The following is a 27,426-nucleotide window of genomic DNA, read 5'->3' on the forward strand; positions in this document are numbered from 1 at the left end:
GAAGGGAGCCAGTCTCATTCTCCTTCCTGTGCGTCTTTCCTGCGTCAGGCGCGGCGGTAGAGGAGATCGGCGGCTGTCTGTAGCGTGTGGTGGGGGGAGCGGAGCTCTGAGACCCCCCAGCGTCCGACGCCATGGCGGATGTGACCGCTCGTAGCCTGCAGTACGAGTACAAGGCGGTGCGTGTGGGCTCGGCGGAGGGCTCTGGGCTGAGGAGGCCGGTGGGGAGCGGGAGGCTGAGGAAGGGAGTTTTACTCTGAAGGCCTACGGGAGAACCGCGAAAGCAGAGGGGAAATCAGGTTCAGGCGAAGGAGGGGGTACACGACGATATGAATAACCCCACTGGTGACTGGGGCGAGCGGGATGGGCTAAGAGCTCTGCTAGGAGTGTCTGTTCCCTGTCCCCTCGGCGCTGGTCCCGACCCCTTTCGTATGTCATCTCCAACGTGCCCGACAGTGTTCCCTGGGCGGAGTTATGAGCAGTGTTAGGAGCAAGGATTGTTCTAACGATATGATTGCCCTTCGCTCATGCGCAGTTATATGATGCGCTTCTTAAGGAAAACATCTTTTTATTCCGACTAGTGATTTTTGTCACTTCTTTGCCCCAAAGAAGATAACTTCCTTTGTTATCAGCTGGTATCCCTTTGGTACCGGCATTGGTCCTGCTCCTGTCAGAGTTTCGATAACACTGTGATCTTTTCAGAACTCGAATCTTGTCCTCCAAGCTGACCGCTCTCTCATTGACCGGACCCGCCGGGATGAACCCACAGGAGAGGTTCTGTCCCTGGTTGGGAAGCTCGAGGGCACCCGGATGGGAGATAAGGCTCAACGGACGAAACCACAGATGCAAGAGGAAAGAAGAGCCAAGTGAGTAGCAGGGGGAAAATGATTTTTCTTCAGACCCTAAGTCCATTTTCCCTTGGCATTTGAGCAGTGTTTTTTTTGCTGAATTGCTTGGTGCAAGTGAGATGTCAGTGACATTAAAACAATTCAGTAAAGATAAAAGCAGAATCATAAGAATCGAAAGGTTCTTTGGCCTAAACAAGTGTATCTGAAGTGGAAAACAACTTTTAGATCTTTTTTCAGCATGTGTTTCTCATCCATAGAGAGATCTTAATTTTCTTCATGGTATTTTGAAGATTCTTGGTAAACTCTTTTTTTTGTTTTTGCTTATCTATTGTACATATAGTAGTTTGTATCTGTTAACCCCCTTTTTTTTTTTTTGGCTGCGTTGGGTCTTCGTTGCTGCGCACGGGGGCTACTCTTTGTTGCGGTGCATGGGCTTCTCATTGCAGTGGCTTCTCTTGTTGCGGAGCACGGGCTCTAAGCGTGCGGGCTCAGTAGTTGTGGCTCACAGGTTCTAGAGCGCAAGCTCCGTAGTTGTGGCACGTGGGCTCAGTAGTTGTGGCTCGCAGGAGAGCGCAGGCTCAGTAGTTGTGGCACACGGGCTTAGCTACTCTGCAGCATGTGGGATCTTCCCGGACCAGGGCTCGAACCCGTGTCCCCTGCATTGGCAGGCGGATTCTTAACCACTGTGCCACCCGGGAAGTCCCGTTAAACTCTTATCTCAGTAACTCTTCTCACTCTTCTCTGTTATTACTAACTTACCACCCCTACTTCTTTTGTCTGCTGTTGCCCACTTCCAGTTTTATTGTTATAAACTACCATTCAAGCATGAAAGGCAGGTGTTTTGTTTTGCTTTTTTGTTGTTTTTTTACTTTTGCGGGGTGATATATTTCCAAACTTAAAAAAAATCATTGAACTTTATCTCACTGTTATCTTTCGACCCTGATCGTCTGTGTCTTCCTCTTCTCTCATGATGAAGTCTCAGAAATTCGTAGGCCCGGTTTTGATTAAAGCAGTTGTATTTGAAATGAGTTACGTATCATTGGTCCTCCACTTTGCGGAGTGTGACTTCTTTTCCAGGAATTGATGGCAGTAGATTCCTTTGGAGCTTCGGTTTTCTGGGTAGAAAAAGAAAATATGTCTGAGGGATAAAAAGCTAGTCAAAATCCAATCATATATTGTCATACAAAGTAGAAAGGGTTGTCTCTTTTAAATGAACGTGGAGGATGTCTGATTGTAACATTTAGTGCATCTAGTGAGAGAATGACAGAGTAGTCCCTTTCTGTTACTGTGTTCCCATAAAGAAATACTCGTGCAAGTGACTAAGGCCAAATGGGAATCACTTGCTGAGGTACAGATTTGTGGTTTTATATTACCTGTGTGTCATGGAGCTGAGGGGAGGAGGGTGGGGTGGGCTTCTTTTAGTCTTGCCTTTGAGAGGGAAGGTTCTGCCCGTTCAACATCATACTCTGTCCATTAGGCGAAGAAAGCGTGATGAGGACCGGCATGACATCAACAAGATGAAGGGTTATACTCTGCTCTCGGAGGGCATTGATGAGATGGTGGGCATCATCTACAAGCCCAAAACTAAAGAGACCCGGGAGACCTACGAAGTGCTGCTCAGCTTCATCCAGGCTGCACTTGGGGACCAGGTGAGGCAGCCAGAGGGTGAAGCCATGTTTTTGGAGAGGGAGGAAGTCACACCTGGGAGGCACCAGAGGAACCTTGTCTGTGTATTTTCCTGTGTGGGCCATACTGATACGCAGAAGTGGCTCGTATTTATAGAGCACTTACTTTATATGGGATAGCATTTTACATGTCTTCTCTCTTTCAGTTCTCATGTTAGCTCTATGACTAGGTGCTATTAATACTTACTTTCCATTCTACAGAAGAGAGGTGTGAGGCAAAGGATACTTAAGTAATCTTCCCAAGTCACAGAGTAGTGTTTGGCAGACCCAGGATGTAAGCCCAGGTAGTTTATATCCAGAATCTGTGCTCTTAGCATTATACGTGTAATTAGATTAAGGAGCTCTGTGAGTCTCTGAGAGACGCTGGTGAGGTGGCTGCTAGAGGAGGTGAGGATAAAGAATCACCGCAAGTTAGGCAGGCTAGGGCAGGACTGCAGAGCGCCTCTCCCGTCGGGAGAGATGTGGCACACTGCTGTGGAAGCCGTGTCTGTCTTCCTAAGACCACTTACCTGATTTTTTGAAACAGATGAGTCTTCCTTCAATTGTGTGACCTTTTGTGGCAGTTTTTTTTTTTCTTTTCCTTGCGGTACGCGGGCCTCTCACCGCTGCGGCCTCTCCCGCTGCGGAGCACAGGCCCTGGACACGCTGGCCCAGCGGCCATGGCTCAGGGGCCCAGCCGCTCTGCGGCATGTGGGACCCTGCCAGACCGGGGCACGAACCCGCGTCCCCTGCATCGGCAGGCGGACTCTCAACCACTGCGCCACCAGGGAAGCCCCATGTGGCATTTTTAAATTAACATGAGTGAAAATGGTGGGAACCTGGTATGCAGGTTTTAAAGAGATACAGCTCTTCACATCCTATTGTCACGTAAAGCTGGTCAGTGATGTTCTATGTCTTTGTCTCGTTGTTCTAAATTTTTCTCTTTTTTTTTTTGCCAGCCACGTGATATCCTTTGTGGGGCAGCTGATGAAGTTCTAGCTGTTTTAAAGAATGAAAAGCTTCGGGACAAGGAAAGGAGAAAGGAGATTGATCTGCTGCTGGGTCAGACAGATGATACAAGATACCATGTGTTAGTGAACCTGGGTAAAAAGATCACAGACTATGGTGGAGACAAGGAAATCCAGAATATGGGTAAGTGAGCTGTTTGTGTCCTGACCATATGAACTGGGTGCTCGTTGACCCCTAATGTGATCTTCTAGCCTCAGCCATTAAAGCATCTGAAAGATGCTTTAAAAGGTTTCCAGGGCTTCCCTGGTGGCTCAGTGGTTGAGAGTCCACCTGCCGATGCAGGGGACACAGGTTTGTGCCCCGGTCCGGGAAGATCCCACATGCCGCAGAGCGGCTGGGCCCGTGAGCCATGGCCGCTGAGCCTGCGTTTCCAGAGCCTGTGCTCCGCAACGGGAGAGGCCACAACAGTGAGAGGCCCGCGTACCGCAAAAAAAAAAAAGGTTTCCATAACCTATTTGGTGTTTTTGGAGGGGTTATGATTGATGGATGCCAGAATCCCTTGATTCCGGGAGCCATTTCTTATTCTGAGACCCTTTTATTGTATAGAACATGGGAGAAAACTTGGAGAGGGCCTGGGTGGAGGGTGGACAGGCAGAGCAGGGCCGTTTCTACGGCCGGCAGATTGGAGCAGGCCTTGCTGGTGGCAGCACAGAAGGCTCTCTTTTTTTTTTTTTTTGTAAATTAATTTTATTTATTTTTGGCTGCGTTGGATGATCGTTGCCGTGCGTGGGCTTTCTCTGGTTGCATCGAGCGGGGGCTACTCTTCCTTGTGGTGCGTGTGTTTCTCATTGCAATGGCTTCTCTTGTTGTGGAGCACGGGCTCTAGGCGCGTGGGCTTCGTTAGTTGTGGCACGTGGGCTCAGTAGTTGTGGCTCGTGAGCTCCAGAGATCAGGCTCAGTAGCTATGGCGCATGGGCTTAGTTGCTCTGTTGCATGTGGGATCTTCCTGGACCAGGGATCAAACCCATGTCCCCTGCATTGGCAGGCGGATTCTTAACCACTGCGCCACCAGGGAAGCCCCAGGCTCTCTTATGTTGATCATTTGTCTGTTAGTCCTTAGACCTTAGGTCTGTCCTGAGGAGAGGCAAGTCAGGCAGTTAGGGAGGAAATTAACTCCCTAGTGCCTCATTTTACTAACTGTTCCCTGTCCTCTTTTTCTAATCCCTCACCGTTTCAGATGACAACATTGATGAGACGTATGGTGTGAATGTACAGTTTGAGTCTGATGAGGAGGTAAGTGATAAGCAAACAGACCCAGTCTCATCTTTTTTTTTTTTTTTAGTTGTTAAGGTGAGGGGACCACTTCTGATGTAAAGAAGTGCCCTAACTTAAGCCAGATAAGTTTTATGTGTTGTATTGGTGTCAAACTTGGGCATAAATATTATTTCGCTGAAAAATTGTTATGGTTATTTTCTGGCTTTATAAAGCAAATTTGAACTTATAAATGTAAATTAATACAATAATTGAACATAAACCAAGTGGGTCAGCAAAAAGAAAGAAAAAAAGGTAAGTATAGCGTATACTTCATTTCGGGAATGTGTTGTCCCGTTTTACTGCATTTTAACCATACTGTGATAATTTTCCTCTTTCCAGTACTGTGTCCTACTGCCAATTTCAAAAAAAAATGCACATTTGCCGCAGAGCATGGGCATATTTTGTACGTGGTTGTTTCAGTAACAGTTGCAGCAGCCACTGAGGTTTACCATCTAATTAGAATTTCTTGAATATAACTGAAAGGAACAAGTGGGGCACTTGAAAAAATGTGCAGAGCTGCATTCGAGTTCTCATTGGGTGTGTTTGGCTTCCTGAAAGGTAAAACGCCAGCTTTGGGATATCATAAACTAGGACAGGAAGAAGGGGTAGCAAAGGAGAGTCAGGAGAGAGCACCAAACTAGGAGCCTAGAGGGCTGAATTTTGGTCCTGTATCGGACAGGTCTTTTTGCTTCAGTGTCTCCAGCTTTCAAACGATATGATTGAAGTAGATGACTGCTGAGCCCCTTCCTCCAGTAGAGTTAGTAGAATTTCTTAATTTTAAGTAGCAACAAACTAAAAGAATGCTTTGCTCATAGCATTCATTCATTGAACAAATGCTTATTATTAAGGACCTGCTTTTAACATGACCCTGTGCTCAGTACATAGTACACCTGTAGGCAGGTATGTGCGTAAAGACAGTAGTGAGCAAGCGAAGTGTGGCCTCTACATTTCTGGTCACTGTGTGCTTTCCCAAGTGTGCTTCTGTATTGGTCCTTCTGGTAAATGTACTCTGGAATGAGGCTGACCCTGGTTCCAGTAAGTTGTTGGTTCCACCGCAGAAGCTTTTGCTCTAACCATGGATCTTATTTTAAGTGACTTGAGGGAGAGGTTCTGTGGTGATGCCAGGATCAGCTCCAGGTCACGAGTTGGGGTTGGGGCTGTTTCCACAGGAAGGTGATGAAGATGTGTACGGGGAGGTTCGAGAAGAGGCATCGGATGACGACATGGAAGGGGACGAGGCAGTGGTGCGCTGCACCCTCTCGGCTAATGTGAGTACAGCTTGCTCTTGCCCGCCCCTGCAGGGCAGGTTATTTCTGGGTGTAGCACTTCTTTCCCATACCTAGGTCCTGTCATGTATTATTTATTAAGCTACCTTTTCATAGGGTGAGCTGTGATAAACATTTCGTGTCTTGATTTTTCTTAAGGTTTCAGTCAGTCATCCTCTTTCTCAAAGGCATGTGTTGATGAAGTCTTGGTGGGTTTGGTGTGCTCATGAACTCAGTATAGCGGAGTCGTCATCCCCCCACCCCACCACCACCCCCCGCCCCCACCGGAAAGTCCTCAGAAGAGGGTAGGCTGTGGGTGGGTGGCCTGCAGCGCTTTGTTGCTGGATGATAAGAAAGCACGTGGGGCAGATGGAGACACAGTGAGCTCAGTGCCTGGTTACTTTGTAGCTTGTGGCCTCAGGGGAACTGATGAGTTCCAAGAAGAAGGATTTGCACCCTCGGGATATTGATGCCTTTTGGCTCCAGCGGCAGCTCAGTCGCTTCTATGATGATGCCATTGTGTCGCAGAAGAAGGCAGATGAAGTCTTGGAGATTTTGAAGGTACAGCCGGGATAATGTTTTTGTGTTCCGTGTGTCTTAGCAGATGGGACAGTGTAGGAAGCAGATGGCTGTGTCCTTAATCGTGGTGTTATCTTCTCCCTGCAGACGGCCAGTGATGACCGGGAATGTGAGAACCAGCTGGTTCTGCTCCTTGGTTTCAACACTTTTGATTTTATTAAGGTGTTGCGGCAGCACAGGATGATGAGTGAGTATGTATGGAGAACGCTTTTGTGTCGTAGGTAGGTGTGCGGTAGAGGTTGTGTTGCTTTCATAGCCTCACCACTTGTTTCACGTATTTTTCTTTCTACCCCAGGGTTGAAGGTTGATTTTGTATCTCACCTTCCCTTTCTTCCTTTTGCTGTTGACAGTTTTATACTGTACCTTGCTGGCCAGTGCACAGAGTGAAGCTGAAAAGGAAAGGATCATGGGAAAGATGGAAGCTGACCCAGAGCTGTCCAAGTTCCTCTACCAGCTCCACGAAACGGAGAAGGAGGATCTGATCCGGGTAAGGGCTGGGTTGGTTTGTCTGTCTGACTCCTGAGCTAGAGTGTTTGCTTTGGAAAAGAGACACTAGTTAGAAGATTGCAGCAAAGAGATAAATTCCTGTTAAAGCAGGAAGTTGAAGAAGTGAATTATTTCTCCAGATTCTTTGAGTTTGGAATCAACACCTTCACGCTGGTGTGGTCGAGAGACTGCTGACCTGCTGCTGTCGTCACCAGCACCTGGGCCCTTTGCTGCTTGTTCACACAATAAGTCATGGTGTCTGCTGGTAGTACAGGAATACAGTGCATGTTTGCTGAACACAGAACCCACACTCTGTCCCTTAAGGATAGCCCTTGATGCTGCATTGTTGAACGTCGACTTTTGAAATCCCAGGACTATGTATTGTCCCTTGAAAGTGGTTTGATTTCATCATTCTGGTGGTCCTCAACTGTCTGAACGTAAAGGGCCACCTTTCTGTTTCAGGACTTACTAGTCAGCACCTGTGAGTCAAGCTCAGCCAAGGGACTGGAAAGGACAAGAAGCTGGGATGGTGACGAATCGTTGCTATTCTTTCTGTCTTTCCGCATCACAGGAGGAGAGGTCCCGGAGAGAGCGAGTGCGTCAGTCCCGGATGGACACAGATCTGGAAACCATGGATCTGGACCAGGGTGGAGAGGTAGGTACCAAGGCCATTTCGAAGGCTGTGAGGGATGGAAACTCCTTTGCTCAGCTTGCTCACTTTATATTCTTGTTTTTCATACTCCCAGGCACTGGCTCCGCGACAGGTTCTGGACTTGGAGGACCTAGTTTTTACCCAGGGGAGCCACTTCATGGCCAACAAACGCTGTCAGCTTCCTGACGGATCCTTCCGTCGCCAGCGCAAGGGCTATGAAGAGGTGCATGTGCCTGCTCTGAAGCCCAAGCCCTTCGGCTCTGAAGAAGTGAGTGAATTGCTTTTCTAAGTTTTCTGCTCACTTCGCCTCCCTTCCAGTTCGGATTTCCACCCATTGACCACAGTGTGGCCTTGTCTCACAGATAGTTTATTCCAGAAGTGGACGCTGCTGCAGAGTTTTCCCGTTTTGATTTTGAGCCCTGGGGACAATACTGATCTCTCTGGTCTGGCCATTAGTGGAGCGTTATGCAGGGATGTTGCCAGGAAGTGCAATCTCGCAAAACCACAGTCTGCTCAAGGGTGCTGCTAATGTGATGTGCGTGGCATTTTTTCCTAGCAACTTCTTCCAGTGGAGAAACTGCCCAAGTATGCCCAGGCTGGATTTGAGGGCTTCAAAACACTGAATCGGATCCAGAGTAAGCTCTACCGTGCTGCTCTGGAGACGGATGAGAATCTGCTGCTCTGCGCTCCTACCGTAAGCACTGCCCTGCCTGCTTTTTTCTCGTGGAATGCGGTGTATATTTTAGGTGGCAATATAGTTCATCTCCATCCTTACCCCCTAATTCTTTATTCTTTGGTGGAGGAGATGTTAAATGGTAGGGTAAAATCCGCAGGACATGCTCTGTTTTGGTGATAAGCCCTTAGAAATTGGGGTAGTGAGCATAACGAGGTACACAGGCCTTCTTGTCCTTGACCTCTCATAGGGTGCTGGTAAGACCAACGTGGCCCTGATGTCTATGCTCCGAGAGATAGGGAAGCACATTAACATGGATGGCACTATCAACGTGGATGACTTCAAGATCATCTACATCGCCCCCATGCGGTCTTTGGTGCAGGAGATGGTGGGCAGTTTTGGAAAGGTAAGGGGATAGAACCTTTCTCCAGAAGATATTGGGGGATAGGCCTGGTGCTTCTCTGCTTCTTACATTAGGGCATTTCTGGAATGCCTTGTGTGGTGTTTTTTTCTCCTTCGAAGGTGGAACTTGACCCAAGTACAGAGTGTTTGTGAAAGGAGAAAGTCCTGGATCTCTTTTGGGCTTTTACAAGGGTTTACCATCTTTTTAATCTTCTCCTTAGCAATTTTCTGCAGTTGGTATCATTTGCATTATTGGAGTATTTATGAAACACTTACATGGGTGGTTGATAATAGATCTAGTGTTATTGCAGGTCTTTTGTCTGCAAGCTTCCATTTCCCCCTATTGTGTGCAGAGCTCCCAGCGAGCATTTTTCTGCTTCCTTACCCTGCGTGTAAACTTGGATTTGTTTTATAAATAAATGTTCATATGCTCAACCTCATACACTTGATATTTCCCTGAAGGGTTGATACCTACCTCCAGTACCCCACACTCAGACTTCACAGACAGAGAGTGTGGAGTCCAGGCCCCCTCCAAGCATTTTTGCCTGATGTGCCTTTCCTACACCCAGCGCCTGGCCACGTACGGCATCACTGTTGCAGAACTGACTGGAGACCACCAGCTGTGCAAGGAGGAGATCAGCGCCACTCAGATCATCGTCTGCACCCCTGAGAAGTGGGACATCATTACCCGCAAGGGTGGGGAGCGGACCTACACCCAGCTCGTGCGACTCATCATCCTGGTGAGTAGGGGGTCCTTGTGGGAACACAGAGCCCAGGCCTGGTTGAGGAGGGGTTGCTGGGTTTTAATGCTAAACTTTTCTTCAGTGCCTTTCCTCCAGTTACTGGCCTTCGTAATGGCAGCTATTGTCCGCATTGCTCTTACTGCTAAATGAGAATCTGCACCGAATTGAAACACTTCCCAGTAGGTGCATGCTCTTTGCCATATCATTTATACTTTTTTTATGTCAAATATTTTGAAATAAATGTAAACAGACAATTGAAAAAACTATTGATACTTATGTCCTCCCAGAACATTAAAGGGCTTTATAAAGAATCCATTCTCAGAGAGAATGAGTAAGGAGTCAGGATATTGTGTCCTGTATACACAGAAGCCCCCAGGGAGGAATGACAGTCTGAGTGCGGTTTCTTTTGGTTGTCTGGGGAAGCAGAAAGGAGACCTTGCATGTTGATTTGCAGCATTCTAGAGCAGGGTTGGCAATCTGTGGCTACTGATTTTTGTTTTATTGGAACACAGCCATACCCATTTGCATATTGTTCACAGTTACTTTTGTGCTGCAGTGACAGAATTGAGTATTTGTAACAGAGACTGTATGGCCCACAAGCCTAAAATACTGACTCTCTGGCCTTCAAGAAAAAATTTGCTAGCCCCTGCTTAGAGTCTGCTACTCAAAGTCTTGTTAGAAATTCAGAGTCCTGGGACTTCCCTGGTGGCACAGTGGATAAGACTCCGTGCTCCCAATGCAGTGGGTCTGGGTTTGATCCTTGGTCAGGGAACTAGATCCCACATCCATGCCTCAACCAAGAGTCCGCATGCTGCAACTAAGAAGTCAGCATGCTGCAACTAAAGATTCCCACGTGCTGCAAGAAAGATCCTGCGTGCCACAACTAAGACCCAGCACAGCCAAAATAAATATTTTTTTTAAAAAGGAAAGAAATGCAGAGTCCCTGTCCCCACTCCCACTTGCTGAAATACAATCTGCATTTTAATAAGATCCCCTCCTGCCTTGTATGCCTGCTGCAATTTGAGAAGCACTGCCTTAGGCTATGTGGATCCTTCATTTGATGATTCAGAGTCTTCATTTGATACAATTCGTTCTTGGTAAAGATAACTGCCCAGAGGTAAAACCTTATTTGATATAAATATGGTCTGATCAGAAGCTTTATCTTTAGTAAAGGAATTTTCCTTTGAGTGGAGTTATGAATTCATTTACCCGAAGTATCAGATTTTCTTACCGTAAAGCATTGTTTCACTGAACTGTAGCAAAGCAGCCCGTGGTTGGAGCATGTTATTTCCTGGGGTATTTCATGGTGAATATCATCTCATCCTTTGGGTTTCCCTGGCCTTGGGATCCCTTTTCTTGTCTTCTTTATTTGGCATATTAGGTGTATACCTACAAAATGGGAATACTCTTCAGGAAAGGGGGCCACATTTCTCTAGTCCTACAGGTAATTTGCTGCCCTCCCATTCCTTAGGATGAGATCCATCTTCTCCACGATGACAGAGGTCCTGTCTTAGAAGCGTTGGTGGCCAGGACCATCCGGAACATTGAGATGACCCAAGAGGATGTCCGACTCATCGGTCTTAGTGCCACCCTCCCCAACTATGAAGATGTGGCCACCTTTCTGCGTGTGGACCCTGCCAAGGGCCTCTTCTACTTCGACAACAGGTATAAGAAAAGACTGGGAGAAGTTTAACCAGGGTGACCTTCCTGCTGTCCTTCTTTTCCAAGGAGCTCTATTAGATTGGGTTTTAGAATGGCCTTTGGGTTTTGATGTGATACGAATCCAAAAAGAGGAATATTGCTCCCTGGCAGCGAAAAGGACTGTTTATTTCCTCAGTACTTTTGTCTCAGAAGCCTAATTTGTCTAACTGTTGAACTTCTAGCTTCCGCCCAGTGCCTCTAGAACAGACTTACGTGGGCATTACGGAGAAAAAAGCTATCAAGCGTTTCCAGATCATGAACGAAATTGTCTATGAGAAAATCATGGAACATGCTGGAAAAAATCAGGTCTGTCATGGTTTCTCATTATTCTTGAACTCTGTTCTTTTGAATTTTTGACTTACTGATAGCCAAGCAAGACTGACTAAGATAAAGAGAGAAGACACAAAACAAATCACCAGTACCAGAAACGAAATGGGGTATTACTACAGAATCTGTTACATTTGAAAGGATAGTAAAGGAATACTGTGAACAACTTTGCACATGGATTTGACAGCCTAAAGGAAATGGGCCTATTTCTCAAAAACAACCAACTACCAAAACAGCCTTGATGAAATAGATAATCTGTATTGTCCTGTAACCATTAAAGAAATTGAATTTGTAATTTAAAAACTCAAAAAGGAAATCACCAGGCACAAATAATTAATTTGTCTATCTACATTATCAAGGGTTCTTCCATAAAAGATTTGGGTGACTTATACTAAAAACATAGCAAAAATAAAGATAAAAATTAAAAACTAGTGAAAGGGCATTTTACTAGTAAGTATGATCTGATTTTTTTATGGAACATTGAATATTTTGCCTGATTAAAAAAACATAAGAATTTACATGAAGACACAGATCTTTTCTTGGCACTAAATACTTGGAGGACTTTATTTCCTACAAAATAGTGCCTGTCTCATACTGAGACTTACTTCCTAAGTCCATTTATAAAGGCCAGTGCCCGTTATTTTATATAACATTTTAGCAGCTGAGAATCTCATCAGGTACCTGAACACAAATTAATTGAGATTCCTGAATGTGCATTCATATTATATCTAAACTTGCTGTTAAAAGATGGGGTGCTAAGAGTTAGTTTAGTGTCCCAGTTACAGGACCCTCATCACTGTGCTTGGTAGGTTCGTTCGCTTAGGGTCTTACGGGCACTGTTAGGCTTCTGAGCCAGACCTCAGTTTCTTGCCTGATCGTGGTGCAGCCTCTACTTCTGCTGCTGGTTCCTCAGGGGCGTGGGGGTGACCGTCAGAGTGTGTCTCTTGACTGTGGAAAACTGTGGCTTCTACTCAGGTGCTGGTGTTTGTCCACTCCCGGAAAGAGACCGGGAAGACGGCCAGGGCCATCCGGGACATGTGCCTGGAGAAGGACACGCTGGGTCTGTTTCTGAGAGAGGGCTCGGCCTCCACAGAAGTCCTTCGGACAGAAGCCGAGCAGTGCAAGGTGAGGCGAGACAGGCCCAGCTCTCTCATTCCTACATGGTAACTGGCTCAATCCGAGTTGTCCCAGTGGTCCTCCAGGAGTGTGAGGTGGTGCTCTTTCACATAGGGTGAGGTTTGATTGGCTGTGGATATGTGGATAGGTGAGGGGCAGAGTCTCAGCTGAAGAGATTTGCTTCGTCTCTGGGGGAGTTGCTTCAGGAAGGCTCACCTCATCACCTGTTCTCTTCTGTTTCCCAGAACCTGGAGCTGAAGGATCTCCTGCCCTATGGCTTTGCTATTCATCACGCGGGCATGACCAGAGTTGACCGGACACTTGTAGAGGATCTTTTTGCTGATAAACACATTCAGGTGAGGGTGGGCAAAGCACAGACGGAGAAGACGGGAAACATCGGAGGTTGTGCCGTATGTTTGTGCCTGGTACTTCGTTGTTTCAGGCTCAGGTAAACCAGGTCGGAGGGTTGGGTAGGTACAGTCAGTGTAGTGTCATACCACCTCTCCCATCTCTTCACATCCTGCATGCGGGAAGATGAGTGAGTTCAGGAAAGCACCTGAGAAGCCCAGCAGAGCAAACATGTTGGTGACTCCAGATATTGTCAGACATAGGTCAGGACCTTGTTCATTCCCTGTCTCAGGAGAGCCCATACTTTGACTTGTTTAGTAACCCTAAGTTGATTCATATAGGTCTGCATATCTGTCTCTTAAGTGTCTCTAGAACCTTGAAATGTTGATTCTCGAAGAGATGAGGAACCCAAGGACTCCTTTCCTCTTTATTCTGGTGTTACGTTGGCAAGTATGGGACCCACCTTGATGCTGCTAGAAGCTCTGAGGCCAGTTGCCTGGAGAAGTTGAGGATAGTAATCCATGGTGGTAACGTCCGTTTTCCTTATTACCTTGCCTTGCCTCTGTAGGTTTTAGTTTCCACGGCAACCCTGGCTTGGGGTGTGAATCTCCCCGCGCATACCGTCATCATCAAAGGCACCCAGGTGTACAGTCCAGAGAAGGGGCGCTGGACAGAGCTGGGGGCACTGGACATCCTGCAGGTATGGAGCTTTTGAGTTTATTCTCAGTGGGGAAAAGCATGCTGTGTTTTATACACAGGAGGTCCAAAAGATGGCAGATGGAAGGCGAGGTTCCATAATGTAGAAGCCTGGAATCAAACCCAGGAGCTCTGTGGCCATAGCCGTCTTGGTTGCTCTCTGTGACCTATAGATGCTGGGACGAGCAGGAAGACCTCAGTATGACACCAAGGGCGAAGGCATACTCATCACTTCTCATGGGGAGCTGCAGTACTACCTGTCCCTCCTCAATCAGCAGCTTCCTATTGAGAGCCAGATGGTATCAAAGCTGCCTGACATGCTCAACGCGGAAATCGTGCTGGGGAACGTCCAGAACGCAAAGGTAGGGGAGGGCTCTGTCCTTGGCGCCTCTTATCTTCTCCAGAGAGGCCAGGGTGCCAGGAGTGAGGTGGTCTCGGTCATTGTGCTGTGGGCCTCAGCACCGGGGTCCTCCAGCCCTGGGCCCCACGTCTCTCAGTGTAAGCAGGCTCTCAGCCTTCTTGGGTCTCTGGCTGACAATTTCCCTTGTTGCCAAAATCTTAGAAAGGACTCTGTTTTCTTAATAATGAAATATTATAAACGTTCACAAGACAGTATAATACGTATCGTCATAGTTGGGAATTAACATCTAAGTGCTCTGTGGGAGCTTTTCACTTGGACATCAGCTCTGCGTGCTAAGGCCCATGATCTGTTTCTTATAGGATGCAGTGAACTGGCTGGGCTACGCCTACCTGTATATCCGAATGCTCCGATCCCCAACCCTCTATGGCATCTCTCATGATGACCTCAAGGGAGATCCCCTGCTGGACCAGCGCCGACTGGATCTGGTTCATACTGCTGCCTTGATGCTGGATAAGAACAATCTGGTCAAGTACGACAAGAAGACGGGCAACTTCCAGGTGAGTGGGCTGAGGGACAGAGGTCCCTGCAGAAGTTGTAACCCCAGGAGACAATTTTTCAGATCACTGTCTTGATTCAAGTACTGCCTAATTGCCCACTGCTTGGAACAGCAGAAAAACAAGTGGCATTGGACTGTGCCCTTTGAACCTAGGAACTTCTAAAATAGTGTAAAACCTGACGGTGCTTCCTTTCCGTATCTTGAGCTGTGGCAGCTGATCTAGCTCTCTTGTCTGTGTGGGCATCAAGTCACACTATAGGTCAGTTTATTGGGCCATCCTTCCTGTGCTTGGGCCAGGCACTTGTATTGCTGTGTGTTCACTCGGTGGGCACCTCTTGTCCACAGTGAGAGGTTGCCGCTTGTTAATGATCAGCTTTGGATTGAGTCTTCCTTCTTCGTAGGTGACAGAGCTCGGTCGTATAGCCAGCCACTACTACATCACCAATGATACGGTACAGACCTACAACCAGCTGCTAAAGCCCACCCTGAGTGAGATTGAGCTTTTCAGAGTCTTCTCCTTGTCCTCAGAGTTCAAGAACATCACTGTGAGAGAAGTGAGTCCACTCAGCGTGTTGGAACTGGAAGTTGGTACCCACTGCCACGTCACTGGTTGGTTCTCTCCTTGGCCTCCTGGCTTTTTCTTGACTTGTTTCCTTCTTGTGGCAGGAGGAGAAGCTGGAGCTGCAGAAGTTGCTGGAGAGGGTGCCCATCCCTGTAAAGGAGAGCATTGAGGAACCCAGTGCGAAGGTGAGCCCAGCTCCTCTCTGCTTGGGGTAAGGGTCAGGTGGTTTTCCTGATCTTCTAAAAGATGAACCTTAGAAAAGAATTTAAAAAATAAAAAGATAAAATAAATAAAAATAAAAGATGACCCTTGAGTTTGGGTTTGTTCTTGGTAATCTGCTCAGTTCTCCGAGTTTCTGCATCCTTCTCACATGTTCTTTTTTACATGGAGTAACAATTATTTAATGTCTGCAAATCAAGAGCTCTAGAAGGTCTTACCTGGCATGGTTGCCCAGAGCAGAAATGTATTCACTTTTTCGGATGGTTCAATCAGTGATCGGCCTCCTTCTGGCTGATATTGCTTTTTTCCAGATCAATGTGCTTCTCCAAGCTTTCATCTCGCAACTGAAATTGGAGGGCTTTGCGTTGATGGCCGACATGGTATATGTTACCCAGGTGAGGGCAGGGTTGTGCCACCCCTGATAAGTTCCCATCCCGTGTTCTGTGTGTGTCTGGTAAAAAGTAGGCCTGACACTAGTGAGGGAGAAGGAATGCTGAGTTGTGCCCCAGGTGGCTTGTTGGCTGGTGCGCGTGTGGTACGGCCGCTCTGTTTTACTGATCTTGAGCACGTGGGAAGGTGAGGCCTTTACAGAGATGCTGGGGAGGCTCCATGTGGAGATCGCAAGACACGGTGTCTGCTTCCCTGTGGAGAGGGACTTCCCATTACGGCTGCTGGGCTCCTAAATACACCCAGAAATGGCAAAAGGCTTTAATAACTACTCTTTGTCTTTTTCTCAGGGCAAGTCACTAACACCCTTACTCTTGCTAGGACTCTAAATGCTAAATGAGTCAAAAGCCTTAAGACCAGGCAGTGAGTGGAAGGTTACAATGCTGGGCGCGGAGCTCTAGCTGCACTTCTCTGACTCTCCTGCATCAGCCAGCGTCTGCTGGGGGTGGGGGTGGGTCATGACAGAGGGACTTGGGTTTTGAGTTGGTGTAGCTGGTCGTGTCAGAGCTTGAGGTAATTAAACCCTGTGTCGGGTGGCTGCATTATTAGGTCTGGGGACAGTGTGGACTTGACAGGGGGAATGCTTCATCTTTCCCCAGTCGGCTGGCCGGTTGATGCGTGCCATCTTTGAAATTGTCCTGAACCGAGGCTGGGCGCAGCTTACAGACAAGACCCTGAACCTCTGCAAGATGATTGACAAACGCATGTAAGGCCCAGTGAGCTGGAAGCTGGTCACAGGGTGGGGGTCCCCGGGCCGAGGGTGTGGTGGGAAAGCCTTAGAGCGCATCAGATCTCGCCCTGATGTGTGAAATATGCAGCTGGGTGAAAGTTGAGAAGGGGGCAGGCCCTTTGGGGTGCAGCTGAGGAGTCGGGGAGGGTGGCATAGTTGGAAATGTCTGTCTTCAGCATTCGTGTTCTGTGGGTCACAGCTCATCCGTTGGAAGCCGTGAGGAGGGCAGTTGGTTCCAGGCTCCGCACAAGGGACTGATAGCTCTGTTTCCTTCCTGGACAGGTGGCAGTCCATGTGTCCTCTGCGCCAGTTCCGGAAACTCCCTGAGGAAGTAGTGAAGAAGATCGAGAAGAAAAACTTCCCTTTTGAGCGTCTGTATGACCTGAATCACAATGAGATAGGTGCGTGGGAAGCCATCCTGCTCATCCGCACAGCTCAGATGTCTCTCTAAGCCTGCCTGCTTTCCAGTTCCTAGGCCTCGTGCCCTGACATCCTGCGCTCGCTTGTCTTGTCCCACTAGCAGTAGGCTTGCTCTTGGTCTCGGGGCTTTGAATCTTCTGGGCCCACTGAGAGTGGAGGGAAGAGCCTGCCCTTCTGGAGTGGAATCCGCCTGTTCCCCTTGGTGGCCCTCAGGGCTGCGTTTGCAGGCAGGCTGGGCTGCAGCCCCGTGCTCTCTTGTGTCCTCGTAGGGGAGCTTATCCGCATGCCCAAGATGGGGAAGACCATCCACAAATACGTCCACCTGTTCCCCAAGCTGGAGTTGTCGGTGCATCTGCAGCCTATCACGCGCTCCACGCTGAAGGTGGAGCTGACCATCACACCCGACTTCCAGTGGGATGAAAAGGTCAGGCTGTGTGAGGCGCAGGGGCCTGGTTTCAGAGGGGTCTTGAGGAGAACGGGATTGGAGGGCTGAGTTACCGCCAGCTCATGCTCCTGTCACTTGTGCCCCTGTGGGCAGGTCCATGGTTCCTCAGAGGCGTTCTGGATTCTGGTGGAGGATGTGGACAGCGAGGTGATCCTGCACCACGAGTACTTCCTACTCAAGGCCAAGTATGCGCAGGACGAGCACCTCATTACGTTCTTCGTGCCTGTCTTTGAACCGCTGCCCCCTCAGTACTTCATCCGTGTGGTGTCTGACCGCTGGCTCTGTGAGTGCGTCTCCTCCGCAGGGTCCCCTGGGCCAGGTCCTCCCGGGGCAGTTAGATGAGTGTCTTGCCCCTTGTACTGGGCCAGACTTGGTTGGGGAGAGTGCTGTGTATGCTGCCTTGGGGTTCCCAGTGTGCTGACTGCCCTTCCGTTTCTTTTCTGGCAGCTTGTGAGACCCAACTGCCTGTCTCTTTCCGGCACCTGATCCTACCAGAGAAGTACCCACCCCCAACCGAGCTTCTGGACCTGCAGCCCTTGCCCGTGTCTGCCCTGAGAAACAGTGCCTTTGAGAGCCTTTACCAAGATAAATTTCCTTTCTTCAACCCCATCCAGACCCAGGGTAGGTGTTTCCATTTCCAGGCGGGCGGTTCCTTTGGAGGCCTTTTAAGGTCCCCGGGAGACAGGTAGGTTCTGCAGGAGGAGGGGGAGGAGGGCCCTCAGGTGCTTGGCAGGAGTGGGAGCTCATCAGTGCCAACTGTTGGAGCAGCCAGGACGTTTTCCGTTCTCAGAAGCCCTTGGTTACTATCAGATTTGCTTCACTTCTTTGCACGTCTCCCTGAGGAGGGTTGGTAGAGCACGTCTTACTATCACGGTGCACTGTCATTTCTCAGGCTCAGGAGGCTCCAGTATTGAACCAGAGTGTGCAGCGTTGACCGAGGCCTCCTCTGCCTTCATTGCTGTAAATGACAGCTGTGTTCGCAGAGCACGCCCCATGTTTTAAGTACTCTGGGCTGGGTGCACCGCAAGTGTTTTCTCTTTCATTCCTTCCACAATCCTGTTTGAGATACCAGCAAACAGGGATTTACCATTTGAGATACTACCATCAGTGTCCTGTTCTACAGATGAGGAAACCGAGGCAGGGAGAGGCACCCCAATTGAACCAGCTAATAAATAGTAGAACTTGATTTTAACCCAGTCTGGATGCCAGGGCTTACGTATTAGGCTTTTTACCTTCTCTGTGTACTTGACTCTTTCCAGGAAACAGAGGAGAGGGTTGGAGGGGCAGAGGAGGGGAGGCAGTTCCCCTTGGTTCGGCATCCTGTCCCTGAGAAGCAAGGAGGGAGCCCTGACCTCCTTTGCTTCTGTTGTCCTCCCGCAAATCTCCAGGGGCCCTGAACTCTTGATCTTGGTCCCTTTTCCTCCTCTTGTGTGGGAAGGAGCGGATGAAGGGGAGAGATGTCGCAGGCCCGACTGCAGCTGGGGGCCGTGTGCCATCACCTCTCATGGTTGCCATTCTGGGCTGACTGGCTGAGTTTCCTGTGCGTCCGAGTCTCTCCGTGTTCACGCTGCCTCTCTGTCGCTTCTCAGTGTTTAACACCGTGTACAACAGCGATGACAACGTGTTTGTGGGGGCCCCCACGGGCAGCGGGAAGACCATCTGTGCGGAGTTCGCCATCCTGCGGATGCTGCTGCAGAACTCGGAGGGGCGCTGTGTCTACATCACCCCCATGGAGGCTCTGGCGGAGCAGGTGTGTCACGTGTGAATTTTCCCAGAAACTGTTTTCATCTCTGAGTCCACATCAAGGTTTTCTGAGCCCTGAAATTTGCAGAGCCAACTGGGGCAAGACTGTTTGCCTGCTGGTGGCCATTTCCGCAGTCGTATACTAAAGGGAAGCTCTCCGGTCACTTATAGGTTGGTGTGTGATTATGAAGTATTTAGCTTGAGATCTCCAGGGCGACAGGCCTCTGTGTTTGGCTTCCCATGTTTTTCTCATAATTCATGAACTGAAGCCTGACGTGGCCTGATGTTTTTCTGCCCTCCCGCTGCCCGCCTGCCAGGTGTACATGGACTGGTACGAGAAGTTCCAGGATAGGCTCAACAAGAAGGTGGTGCTCCTGACGGGGGAGACCAGCACGGACCTGAAGCTTCTGGGCAAAGGCAACATCATCATCAGCACCCCCGAGAAGTGGGACATCCTTTCCCGGCGGTGGAAGCAGCGCAAGAATGTCCAGAACATCAACCTCTTTGTGGTGGATGAGGTCCACCTTATCGGGGGCGAGAATGGGGTATGGCTTGACCTTGCAGCGTAGGAGCGGGGCTGGGACCAGCAGAGTAGCCTTGGCCTTGGGCCTTAGGTGAGGGCCAGAGACTAGGGCTTCTCCCAAGAGGATTCTGCCCATCACCTTATTCTGAAAGGATGATCTGAGACTTTTCTGTAGTTTTCTTGGAGAGTACCATTGCTTAGTGGAGATTGGCTGTGGAGGAGGTGGACCCAAAGACGGGAGAGCCCCTAATCACAAGGAAGAGTTAGGAGATCATCTCGAGGTTGTTGGGCTCCACACGAAGGTAGCTCAGGGCTGAGGATGGAGCGCCGGGCCTGCAGTGACTCCCACCCCTTTTCAGCCCGTGCTGGAGGTGATCTGCTCCCGGATGCGCTACATCTCCTCCCAGATCGAGAGGCCCATTCGCATCGTGGCCCTCAGCTCCTCGCTCTCGAACGCAAAGGATGTGGCCCACTGGCTGGGGTGCAGCGCCACATCCACCTTCAACTTCCACCCGAACGTGCGCCCCGTGCCCTTGGAGCTGCACATCCAGGTGGGACCCGCTCTTCCCGTTCCCACGTGGCCTCATGACGTCCTGGGCTCCCTGGGTTTGTAACCTCCTTTCTTCCTCCTCGGTCTCCAGGGCTTCAACATTAGCCACACGCAGACTCGCCTGCTGTCCATGGCCAAGCCTGTGTACCACGCCATCACCAAGCACTCGCCCAAGAAGCCCGTCATTGTCTTCGTTCCATCTCGCAAGCAGACGCGCCTCACCGCCATCGACATCCTCACCACGTGTGCGGCCGACATCCAGCGGCAGAGGTGGGCGGGGCCTGGCTCCTGGGGGCCCGTGGGGAGGTGAGGGTTGGCTCAAGTGAGACCGGCCTCCTGCCGGGTGTTCTGTTCACAAGGGTGGGGTGGCCCCCGCCTGGCTCGGGACTGGGCGACGCACAGCTGGAAGGGTCTCTGGGGGGTGGAAGCGCTCCGGGCTGAGTCAGTGCTCATGCCGCCCAGGTTCCTGCACTGCACGGAGAAGGACCTGATCCCGTACCTGGAGAAGCTGAGTGACAGCACGCTCAAGGAGACGCTGCTAAACGGGGTGGGCTACCTGCACGAGGGGCTCAGCCCCATGGAGCGGCGCCTGGTGGAGCAGCTCTTCAGCTCAGGTAGAGAGCAAGCCTTGAGGCGCAGAGTGAGACTAGATCCAGAGGTGTCACGGGGGCGTGTGTTGAACTTCTGGGCGTGGGTGATATTTCTTTACAGCACATTGGTCATTTTCAAAATATTGATACTTACCAGATTATTTTGTCTGTTACCTCATTTGATTTCAGTACCCTTGTGGTGAAGGTGGGACAGATATTACCCCTACTTTCTAGATAAGAAAGCAGGCAGGCACATAAGGTTGTGCTCTTTCAGAACCTGGTTTTTCAGACCAGGACATTTGGCCACTAGACCTGGTTTTCTACGGATTCCAGGCTCAGCAAAGTGTTTGGGCCGCTGTTTCCCTTGGGTGGCTGTGTGCCTCTGTCCCTTGTTGACGCCAGGCATTTCACGCAGAGTGTTATTTTGACAGTGCTTAGTGGAGCTGCAGTGGAGATGCTCCTGCCAGAATCATTACTGTCACCCTTTGACCCCTGAATCTGTCTGGTTTGTGGCACCTTCAGAGCTCGATTTTGCTACCATGTACTGAGCCAGCCCGTGGCTGAGTCAGCCTTAGCACTTTCCAGCCAGCAAGGCCCATCTGTCAGGCAGGAGTGTGAGCCTAGCTTTCCCTGGGCTTGGGATTCTGTTCCAGGATTACCTCGTTTCCTCCAGGGTAGCCCCCCCAGCAGAGCAACAGTGACATAGAGCCACCTCCTGTAGTACCGAGTTAGCCCCTTAGTCATTAAACCTTTGCTCTGAGTTCTGAAATGTAGCACAAGATAAGCCACTACCTGCCCAGGAGGCAGCACGTCCTGCCTCAGCCAGGGAGCCCTGTGCTTAGTCTCCTCCCTTCTGCTGCTCAGGGGCTATCCAGGTGGTGGTGGCTTCTCGGAGTCTCTGCTGGGGCATGAATGTGGCCGCCCACCTGGTGATCATCATGGATACCCAGTACTACAACGGCAAGATCCACGCGTGAGTACAGCCGTGCACTTGCTCTGTGTTAGCGGGACCTTCCTTCCTAAGATGAACGTAATACCTGCAAATCCAGAAGTTCACTATTGTGAAGAAAAGATGTTAGGGAAATAAACAGCTAGCCGAGATTCCACCCCAGCCAGGGTTTTATTTATATGGACTTATTTTTAATGTCTGAACTTGCTTCTAGATTTGGATTTGAGTCGGGTGACTTCATTACTTATGAACTATATAGCTGTAAAGTTTGGAAGCCTGCCTTACATATTAGATCCTTTAATGGGGAGTTATTTGGCTGTTGGCATCAGATGGGTTAATAGCTTTGGTTCAAGGACACTGAGCAACAAAGTAATGACTCTTACACTTGAAAACTAAAGTGATGTATAGATGATACGTGAAACTAGTGCCTGAGCGTGGGAGCTCGTAAACAGAGTTTTGCTGTGATTGGCCCACGTCTCCCCGTGTTTGCACTTTATTCTTTGACATTTAGGGAGTCAGCTTCCTGAGTGTCTGTTGCTGTGGCTTTGCCTCCTCTCCCCTCCTGTCTCTAGGTATGTGGATTACCCCATCTACGACGTGCTGCAGATGGTGGGACACGCCAACCGCCCTTTGCAGGATGACGAGGGGCGCTGCGTCATCATGTGCCAGGGCTCCAAAAAGGTCAGCCTGGGCCTCTTGCACTGTCTTTTGATCCTGGGCCTCAGAACAGATTCTTTAGTTTCTCTTTCGATAGATGTGTTTACTTATTTTTTTACATTCTGTCTGTCAACTTCTGCCTCTTTTATCTTCCATGTTGCTTTTGTAACAAGCCTCTTGGCTGCGTAGAATTTTGTAGCCTTTGGTTTTTGCTACTGCTGTTGACTCTGTGTGTTGACGTCTTCTCGCTCTGGCTGGTTCCATCTTCCCTCATGCTTTGCTCAGCATGTGGGACTTGGGGTACCCCCTGTCTCTGCTGTAGAAATAACCAGTGATGCCAGTGGGAACAGGCATACACACCCAACTCTCCAGGTCCAGACCCAGCTCACCTTGTCTGTGCAACTGGTTTCTTCTATTTTGATTAGCTGTGTCTGTCTGTCACATAGGGGCCGCGTTTTCCCTTGGCTTTTTTTCCCCCTTGATCTATCTCTGTGACCATATTGTCATTGACTCTCTATTATCTTCTTTCCCATAGGATTTCTTCAAAAAGTTCTTATATGAGCCTTTGCCAGTAGAGTCTCACCTGGACCACTGTATGCATGACCACTTCAATGCTGAGATTGTCACCAAGACCATTGAGAACAAGCAGGACGCCGTGGACTACCTCACCTGGACCTTTCTGTACCGCCGCATGACACAGAACCCCAATTATTACAACCTGCAGGGTCAGTGGCTTTGGAACATAACCTTATCCTTTTGCGGTTTTCACAGCCCTTGCTCGCCATCTCCCTGTGACTCCCCACTTGGCTGTCACCTTCACAGGCATCTCCCATCGTCACCTGTCTGACCACTTGTCGGAGCTCGTGGAACAAACCCTGAGTGACCTGGAGCAGTCCAAGTGCATCAGCATTGAGGACGAGATGGACGTGGCGCCTCTGAACCTGGGCATGATCGCTGCCTACTATTACATCAACTACACCACCATTGGTGAGGGCCAGCAGGGGCTGGGTCTGTGCAGAGCCTGAGCTAGAGGGATCTCAGGCAGGGTCTGCAGCCCATGGTGGATGAGAGATGATGATGCTTCCAGTGCCCCATCTGGTGTTTGTCGGAGGCACGCATCACAGGGTGGAGCTGGGGTAGCCCAGGAGTTAACTCTCTCCTCTCTGCTCCTTTTCTGCCTGCTTTGACTGCTCTCAAATCTCCTTCCCTACCTCTCTCAGAGCTCTTCAGCATGTCCCTGAATGCCAAGACCAAGGTGCGAGGGCTTATTGAGATCATCTCGAATGCGGCCGAGTATGAGAACATTCCCATCCGGCACCATGAAGACAACCTCCTGCGGCAGGTGAGGGCACCTCAGCTTCAGGAGAACTTCCTCGGAGCTGAAACTTGGCCCGTGTGCCCAGAGCACGCGATGCCCGGTCACCACAGGAAGACACCGACCCCTCCTGCCCCGACGTCCCTCACGCACCTCCACACGTCTCAGCCCCACCCCACCCCCCAGGCACCCAGCCACCCCTCTGAGTCTTGAAGGGTTGTGAGACTGGGATAGGTGCTGCCTGAGAATAGGTCTCAGGTAGGGTCACCTCTTCATCATCGGCTCTTTTTCTTCCACTTTCCAGTTGGCCCAGAAGGTCCCCCACAAGTTGAATAACCCTAAGTTCAATGACCCGCACGTCAAGACCAACCTGCTTCTGCAGGCTCACCTGTCCCGCATGCAGCTGAGTGCTGAGCTGCAGTCGGATACAGAGGAGATCCTTAGCAAGGTATCGAGGGGGGCGGGGGGAAGCCCGTGTGGCCTGTGAAGCAGCAGTTCCAACCCTGCCTGCTCTTGCTCTCCTGTCCCTGTTCAGGCCATCCGGCTCATCCAGGCCTGTGTGGATGTCCTCTCCAGCAACGGGTGGCTCAGCCCAGCTCTGGCAGCCATGGAGCTGGCCCAGATGGTCACCCAAGCTATGTGGTCCAAGGACTCATACCTGAAACAGCTGCCACACTTCACCTCAGAGCACATCAAACGTTGCACAGACAAGGTGAGCCGGGCCTGGACCCGGAGTGTTGGGTGGCCGAGGCTGGGAGCCGAGCGTCTTGCACTGGGGGCGGTTGTGGAGGGGAGCCTTCTCATTCTGGCCTCTCTGGAGGTGTTAGCCGTGGAGCTGCTAGAGAGCCTGACGGTTGTGGGCCATGTTCTTTCTGAAGCCGTGTCTTCTTTAGATGATCTGATGGCTTAGGAAGTAAAAGTAGCCGCTCTTTGGAGCCACTTTCCTCTGCTGCTAGTGTGCATTCTCTCTTCTTCCCTGACCTCTGACACCCACTGCAGGGGGTGGAGAGCGTTTTTGACATCATGGAGATGGAGGATGAAGAGCGCAACGCATTGCTTCAGCTGTCCGATAGCCAGATCGCAGACGTGGCCCGCTTCTGTAACCGCTACCCCAACATCGAGCTGTCCTACGAGGTGGTGGACAAGGACAGCATCCGCAGGTGAGCCAGAGAGGGCCAGGTGCCCCGCCCCGGGTCCTTGATGGGCACAGCTGTGACGTGCAACCTGCGTTTCTCCCCACAGTGGCGGGCCGGTTGTGGTGCTGGTGCAGCTGGAGCGAGAGGAGGAAGTCACAGGCCCCGTGATTGCGCCTCTCTTCCCACAGGTGCGTCCTGGGCGTGGCTTCCCAGGGGTCCACTTGAGGCCCTACCGACTGGCTAGAGGCTGGGCTATAAGGGTGCATAGTCACTGACGGAGGAAATTTAGAGTAATAATGAAGCCACAAACCTGAGGATTAGTCTTGGGGCCATGGGTGTTTTCTGTGGGAGTTTTTGGTGGTGTTTTGCTTTAAGGCAATTTAGGTGACTGGTCGTTATTGAACGCCCCAGTCACGCAGTTGTTGAGGTCCGTGGCTGTGAAGCAGCATTTATCTTTAACTCTAAATGGCTCCAGGGGGACTTCCCTGGCGGTCCAGTGGTTAAGACTCTCTGCTACCAATGCAGGGGGCGGGCACGGGTTTGATCCCTGGTTGGGGAACTAAGATCCCACGTGTCACTTGGCCAAAAAAAAACCAAGGTCTCCAGGACAGTTGGGCTTTTCTAGTTGGTGTTTCTTCGCTCTCGTTTCTCACAGCTACTTACTCTGCTTCCAGTGCTTGGTTCTTTACCACCAAAAAGGAAATCTGATCCCTTATATGGGAGAATAATTGAAGGCTGAAAGGAGAAACCAGATACACTGTAATGTTTTAAGTTTACGAACTATTCGTTTAATAGGCTCTGAGGAAAGAGTGCTTTAAAGTGGAATGCTTGGGTTTTCTGACAGTGGAGCGGCCAGCAGAGGGGGATTCTTGGTAGATACAAGGCCTACTTTGGATCCTCTCTGCTGGCAGGCTCACCTCCATGTTAATGTGTTTTTCTCCTCCGGCATGTATGCCTTTTATTTAAAAGGGTCTCTGAGGAACTCAAAGCTGCGAGGCCCCAAAGACTAGATGTCTAATAGTGGAATCTTGGATTTAGTGTCAGGTACTAAATGGGAGAAGGTACTTTGGGACAAGGAAATGAGGCAGAACCAACAAATGAGTTCATCTGCCTACTTAAAGATTCATGTGAGACACCTCAGGCAGTTTAAAATCTTAGGTATATCCAATTGTAGTTTGGGAAGAAGTTTTAGAAAGCTTTCTTTCTGGTTTCTGGTTTCTTACTTTTGTAACTTTTCTCTTGGTGTCATGATCATCAAATTTTATGTGCTGACTTTGTTGGCTTTTGGTCACTACAGAAACGTGAAGAGGGCTGGTGGGTGGTGATCGGAGATGCCAAGTCGAACAGCCTCATTTCCATCAAGAGGCTGACCCTGCAGCAGAAGGCCAAGGTGAGTGTGTCCGTGGCCCCCGTGTGCTGTGAGACGGGGCAGGCTGAGAGCTCTTCCTGTGTCTGAGCTGGCCCTGAGTTTTGCCTGCTCTCTCCAGGTGAAGCTCGACTTTGTGGCCCCGGCCACTGGCGCCCACAACTACACTCTGTACTTCATGAGCGACGCTTACATGGGATGTGACCAGGAGTACAAATTCAGCGTGGATGTGAAAGAAGCTGAGACAGACAGTGACTCAGACTGAGTCCAGAGGCCTTTGCTCTTGCAGAGAGAAGAGTTGAACCTGAGTTTGGTACATGTACGCTGTCATGGGACCTCAGTCTTGGAGGCCTGGTCTGTCTGTGTGAGGTCTGGCCAGCCAGTGCCGCCGTGGTCCCAGCCCACCCTACTACTTTCCCCTCCGGCTCCCTTGCCATCCAAACTTCGGATCTAGTGTCTGCAGGTGTCAAGCATAAACTGTGTACACCATTTTTAGGCATGTTCTTTGCAGTTCCTTTTGAGTAACACATTCTAATAAAATGATTTGGAGAAACCATTTGTCTTTGCAGTGATTCCAGATTAAAAGTTTCCTTTCTCGGACTTCCCTGGTGGTACATTGGTTCAGAATCCGCCTGCTGGTGCAGGGGACACGGGTTCAAGCCCTGGTCCGGGAAGATACCACATGCCGCAGAGCAACTAAGTCCATGCGCCACAACTACTGAGCCTGCGCTCTAGAGCCTGCAAGCCACAACTACTGAGCCTGCGCTCTACAGCTCACGAGCCACAACTACTGAAGCCCATGCACCTAGAGCCTGTGCTCCGCAAGTAGAGAAGCCACCGCGATGGGAAGCCCGCGCGCCACAACAGAGAGTAGCTCCCAGTCACCGCAACTAGAGAAAGCCTGTGCACAGCAACGAAGACCGAATGCAGCCAAAAAAAAAAAAGTTTCGTTTCTCCAACCTAAGGATTATTTTTTTCAGCCAGTGAACTTGCTCACAGTGAGCACTTCTAGAGGACGAGGCTGCTCTTCAGTTGGGCTGCCGCCTGCACCATTTCAGTCAGCGCAGAGGGAACAGT

The 27,426-nt window shown here is 50.0% G+C and overlaps 1 protein-coding gene across 1 annotated transcript; it reads left to right on the forward strand.

Annotated features, from left to right (window-relative positions):
• On the forward strand, positions 1 to 26,902 carry SNRNP200 (small nuclear ribonucleoprotein U5 subunit 200). Its single transcript, XM_067704289.1, has 45 exons — positions 1 to 176; positions 700 to 863; positions 2,323 to 2,494; positions 3,469 to 3,661; positions 4,716 to 4,771; positions 5,962 to 6,060; positions 6,466 to 6,618; positions 6,724 to 6,823; positions 6,987 to 7,123; positions 7,694 to 7,777; positions 7,869 to 8,042; positions 8,331 to 8,468; positions 8,698 to 8,853; positions 9,419 to 9,589; positions 11,064 to 11,257; positions 11,476 to 11,599; positions 12,596 to 12,745; positions 12,982 to 13,092; positions 13,653 to 13,784; positions 13,954 to 14,142; positions 14,501 to 14,698; positions 15,099 to 15,251; positions 15,364 to 15,444; positions 15,790 to 15,873; positions 16,525 to 16,631; positions 16,938 to 17,056; positions 17,345 to 17,499; positions 17,614 to 17,803; positions 17,968 to 18,141; positions 19,110 to 19,270; positions 19,581 to 19,808; positions 20,146 to 20,337; positions 20,428 to 20,606; positions 20,799 to 20,950; positions 21,791 to 21,899; positions 22,448 to 22,556; positions 23,068 to 23,257; positions 23,355 to 23,519; positions 23,753 to 23,874; positions 24,152 to 24,295; positions 24,383 to 24,559; positions 24,847 to 25,007; positions 25,090 to 25,171; positions 26,281 to 26,373; positions 26,471 to 26,902. Exons 1-45 carry the CDS (start codon positions 132 to 134, stop codon positions 26,612 to 26,614), a joined length of 6,411 nt encoding a protein of 2,136 aa, XP_067560390.1. The 5' UTR covers positions 1 to 131; the 3' UTR covers positions 26,615 to 26,902.
• The last annotated feature ends 524 nt before the right edge of the window (positions 26,903 to 27,426 follow it).

This window comes from Pseudorca crassidens, chromosome 14, assembly GCF_039906515.1.
Source record: "Pseudorca crassidens isolate mPseCra1 chromosome 14, mPseCra1.hap1, whole genome shotgun sequence".
NCBI classification, from domain to species: Eukaryota; Metazoa; Chordata; class Mammalia; order Artiodactyla; family Delphinidae; genus Pseudorca; species Pseudorca crassidens.